General features: G+C 29.9%; 1 protein-coding gene across 1 annotated transcript; it reads right to left on the bottom strand.

Moving 5' to 3' along the window:
• Window positions 1-301: 301 nt before the first annotated feature.
• LOC111904127 (probable carboxylesterase 18) lies at window positions 302-1,563 on the bottom strand. Its single transcript, XM_023899904.3, has 2 exons — window positions 919-1,563; window positions 302-830 (listed from the first exon to the last, which is right to left on the bottom strand). Exons 1-2 carry the CDS (start codon window positions 1,513-1,515, stop codon window positions 399-401), a joined length of 1,029 nt encoding a protein of 342 aa, XP_023755672.1. The 5' UTR covers window positions 1,516-1,563; the 3' UTR covers window positions 302-398.
• Window positions 1,564-5,389: the final 3,826 nt, after the last annotated feature.

Below are 5,389 nucleotides of genomic sequence, written 5' to 3'. Positions count from 1 at the left end.
ATGAAAGTTAGTGGATGAAAAATTGCAAATAGTTGCCAATTGGTTAATGGTATGCGAAATTTATAAAAGGCTGCAAAAATTATGCTAACAGGTCCCAAGTAGTTTCCCATACGTAAGGCATCCACTTTTGTTGTTTATCTTCATTTTTACATCATGTTTTATGAGAAAAAAAAAATCTTTTTTAAAATAACTTCAAAAAACATCATTTCACAAAAACAGCATAAACCGTCTTTTTTGACCAAATATGTGCCACAAGAAAAATAGCTTCGAATGGTCTAAAACTACTTAGAACCCAAAATCAGACCCCTCAAATGATACAATATAAAATGATTTTGATACAACTATTTATGCATATGTAAATTGTAATAAAACGAATTATTAACCAAGGTTTTAATTTGTTACAAAGTGGCAACATTACTCGATACTTTATGAATGAAGTCTTTCACTTGGTCAATAAGTTGTCCAGATTCAGGCAATTCCGGGAAGATATAGAAAGCATGGCACATATTTGGGTGCTCGAACAAATACACTTCTTTCCCGGACTTTTTCAGCCACTCATAGTACCTTTTTTGCCAGTCACGTAGGACGTCGAACCCCGCCACCACCACCATGACCGGCGGCAAATTTATTTCCGATACGTCCACCGCCTGTGGGCCGCTAACGTTGATGATTGGGTGGTCCCGATTGAACCCTTCCCCTTCTGGCAAAAATGCATTCCACATCCAATCTGTTCGTTTAACTGAAACTAATGGTGTTCCGGCGAGCCGGGTCTCGGATTCCGTTCGCTCCTCGCCGCCAAAGAATGGTTGAATTGCTACAACTCCGATGACCTGCAAACATGATAAAGATTAAGCTGAAGAATTGAAATGTGGTTCATCGAAATATATGAGTGGGGAAAAACAAGATTAATATATATACCTTGAGTCGTCGGAAGTTGTATTCACATGCTCGTTGAGCAACATGATGAGCTAAGTTTCCACCGGCGCTATCTCCAGCGAGAAAGCAACGCAACAGATTCGCATTTTCCGGCAAACATTTAGACCTGTTCTCTTCATCATCAATAAACTTCAGCACATCGAAGCAATCATCATGTTGCGCCGGATACCGATGCTCAGGCGCAAGGCGATAGTTCACAGAAACAACAACGACCGGGACTTTTCTTGCGAAGCGCCGGCACACGGCATCGTAAGGAAGAGCATCGGGGGAGAGGAAGACAAATCCGCCGCCGTGCATGAACACCATCACCGGGAGATCTTCACCGGCGTGTTCTGTAGGTACGTAGACTCGGAACCAGAGGTTACGAGTCTCATCTACAACGACATCGTGTGATGATACGCCGTTGGTTGATTTTGATGTCGCCTGGCTCTTGAAGTCAACTAAGGTAATGATACGACGGTTTACGGTGCCGTTTTTCCGGCAAGCTGCGTCGGTGAAAGTGGAGATGGCGGAAAGGGCAATGCGTGTTCGCAATGGTAAGGAGAGTGACGGCTGTGGAGATTTATCGGTGGCCTCCATTTACAGTAGAATCGAAAGGAAATGGAAATTGATAGTATGTGATGAGTGTATTTGATCAAATGTGTAAATTTATAAGAATTATAAATATCTATTATAAATTCGTGGGACCAGGTTCACAGTCGACTCTATCTATGTACCTATGGGTGTTTCTGTTTCACAAGTTGATCTTACTGTAAATTCAAAATTTATAATTTATGATATTTCATATAGTATAAATTAGTAATTTACTTTGCAATATCAGGGTAAGATTTTTTAGAATAAAAAACTCTTGCAAACTAGAAAATTATTTGATGAGAGTATTGAAACCAAAGTTTTATTTGTACAAACTTGCATATTTGTAAGCACTTATAAATAAACAATTTATACAAATTTATTTATTTATTTATATTATATTATTAAGGAAATATTTTTGCATTTCAATACATTCAATTGAAACCTCTACCCATTCAATTTTCTATATTATATATCAAAAGTTATTAATTTAAATATGTTATTAATAATAAAATATAGGTAAATAACACAAAAAACACTTTTTTTACACAGAAATTCGATTTTGACACTGTGTTTTTTTTTTGTGTCAATTTGGACACTGTGTTTTCCAATTTGTTACAATTCTGACCACTTGACCGGTTAACCAGGTTGCATGCTGATGCGGCATGATGACGTGTCAGTTTTGATGACGTGACATGCTGACATGATATGCTGACGTGTCAAAATTGAATTTTTTTCTCACAAAAAACACTAAGTTTTCATTTTTTTTTTCGATTTTGACACTACGTTTAATTTTTTCTTTCAACTTTGACACTATGTTTTTTTGTTCCAAATCGAACATCATTTTTTCCAATTTTGTTCAATGTTGATAATTTTCTATTTGAAACCGTATAAATATTTTTTTAATACATTTAAACCGTATAAATATGTTTTTTTTTTCATTTAAAAACCATAGTTTTGTATAAATACATTTTTTTTACACTCAAACCATATTTTTATGTATAAATATGTATTAGCTATATAAAAATTGTATTTTATATTAATATGCAACTTTAAAATGTGTTTGAAGGTTTATAGGCGTGTAGTTGATCAAAATTTGGATATCAAGTTTGCAACCCATCAAATTTTTACATCTTATTAGAAGCTTATGGTTAGTTTGATACTCATGATATAACTAATGCTTTGAATGTAAGAAAAAAAACACCTTGTATTTAAATAAAAATGTGGCTTTTAAACGAAAAAAATATGTTATACGGTTTAAAATATAATAAAAAAAATATATTTATACGGTTTCAAATGGAAAATAGACAAAATTGAACAAAATTCGATAAATGATGTTCGATTGGAACAAAAAAAACATAGTGTCAAATTTGAAATAAAAAATTAAACTTAGTGTCAAAATCAAAAAAAAAAGTGAAAACTTAGTGTTTTTGTGGAAAAAAAATCAATTTTGACACGTCAGCATATCATGTCAGTATGCCACGTCATCATGCCACGTCAGCATGTAACCTGATTAACCGGTCAAGTGGTCAGAATTGTAACGAATTGGAAAACACAGTGTCAAAATTGACACAAAAAATAACACGGTGTCAAAATCGAATTTCTGTGTAAAAATAGTGTTTTTTGTGCCATTTACCCAATAAAATATTATCATATTAATTATAAACCTTTTGAATTATCAATATAATATATTTAATTTGTTAATTAAAATATAATGGTAAATCAAAAACCTAAATCAAAATACCAAATAGAATTAAAAAATTATCAAAAAATATTTAAAATAGCTAAAAAGGGGCTAAATATTTAAATATAAATCAGAATCGATAGTTATTTGAAATTTCATAACTTTACAAACTAATGTTAATATTTCAAATAATTATAATGATCAAATTTTTTTTAACAAAATAATAAATAAGTAAATTTTAAATTAATTAATAGTTAAAAGTAACACAGACTCAATATTTCTATTTAATTTTATTAACGTGCAGTGTATGGATAGAGATTATTGAATACTTAATTTAACAATTATTATTTCATAGTTACTATTAATAAGATAATCATTTCAACCTAATATATTTCTTAGAAAGAAGATGTAAGTTGTCTTAAACGTTTTGTAAGAGTATTAGATCATTGTCTCCACAAACACACAAAAGAGGAGAAAGAATTATTTTAAGATCTCCTAAACTTATTATATTATTTAATATTTTTGTAATTTTATTATTTTAATATTTTTAACCTCTAATTAAATGAGTCATCCAATGGTTAAATTTTTTCAATATTTTTAATGAATTTAATTTATTGAACCACGTCTATCTAAATGTTCATAAATCCTCCACATTTTATTAGTCATCTTTAGACATATCATACTTAAATACGAAATATATTAAATTAAAGTTAACATTAGACATTAGTATATAAACATTTCATAAATGAAAAATCATGATAGAATTAATTAAGTAGTTAAATAAATGAAAAATATTTAAAACTAAAATATAATTGAGGGGATAAAAATAAAATATGTTAAAAATAGAAATGATTGAATGTTTAAAACAATCCATTATAATGGTATTAAATAAAAATAAATGACGAATCAATAGATTAAAATTCAAAAATAAGTATCCATTAAAAATGCTCTAAGATTATAAATAGATAAAAATATTGACATTTGGGATAACACGTGCAATTACAAAATATTAAGATATAATTTTTGAAGATTATAATGGTGATAATATTGGCATTTTGGGACGATAGGTAAATTACAAGACCAAATGTTGGTAGAAGTAGAGTTCAATGGATCTGAGGCATAGATCTTGGAGTTAAGGCAAAAAAAAGTTTATCGGGTGTTTGGATAAAGAAAAAATAGGTTATTTATTGTTTATTGCTTAATCCTACCGTTATAAGCAAATTTAAGTGTTTGAATAGGAGTTTTTAAAAATCAACTTATTGCGGTAAGAATAAGCTAAATAAGCTGATTTTAATAAGAAAGAGGGGAATGCTTATTGCTTATTTCTTATTGTTTATTGGTCATTTTACTCATATAAGCTGTTTTGTTGCCAAACACTTAAAATGTTTATTGTTTATTGCTTATTCTCACCGCAATAAGCTAATCCAAACACATTTTAAAAAAGTGTTTATTACCACCGCAATAATCAAATAAGGAATAAACTAATAAGGTAAAAATCATTTATCCAAACACCCCTTAAATATTGGTTTTCGTAAGGAGTACATGGGTACTCTGCAAGACATAAGGAAAAAAGGGAAATATAAATTAAATTTGGTGTTGATCTCTTCGGGCTACATAAACAAGTTCACAAACCCTCTAATCTAGTGGTGATCGTTAGATTTATCAATTATCATGTGCGGTGCTATTGATGTTGAAAACGGAATGTTTTAGGTCGTTATGATGTTTCTTTTCATATTTACTGTACTTGGTGAAATGAATGTGTGTTGCTAGTAAATTTAGGTTTTTTTTAACAACATTCAAATTTCAACATCATTTCGGGTGTGTTTAGGTTTAGGTACTTGATTTCTGTTTGCCTTTCTACTTGTAAGTGTAACTTCAACCATATATTAAACTAGTCTCTAACCTAATTAATAATACAATAAAAACAAAACTATTATAGTCCATAAATAATCAAATTGAAAAAGTTCTTCGGTTCTTGATATACAATTAGTTTCCTTTATTTTAAGTTTATTTAAATATAAAAAAAATACACTCCACAAAACCACTATTTTTTATGTGGATGGTGTAAAGTAATTAAAATCAATGTAATACTACTAATTGTTGAATTATGCCGTGTGAGCATTTGTAATTACTCATGTTCTAGTGTATTACCAACATTTTTTCAAAGATGATCTCCATTGACATATCAATATCAATTTT

The sequence above is a fragment of the Lactuca sativa genome, chromosome 7 (assembly GCF_002870075.4).
Source record: "Lactuca sativa cultivar Salinas chromosome 7, Lsat_Salinas_v11, whole genome shotgun sequence".
Taxonomy (NCBI): domain Eukaryota; kingdom Viridiplantae; phylum Streptophyta; class Magnoliopsida; order Asterales; family Asteraceae; genus Lactuca; species Lactuca sativa.
This window is presented reverse-complemented; position numbering and strand designations above follow the sequence as displayed.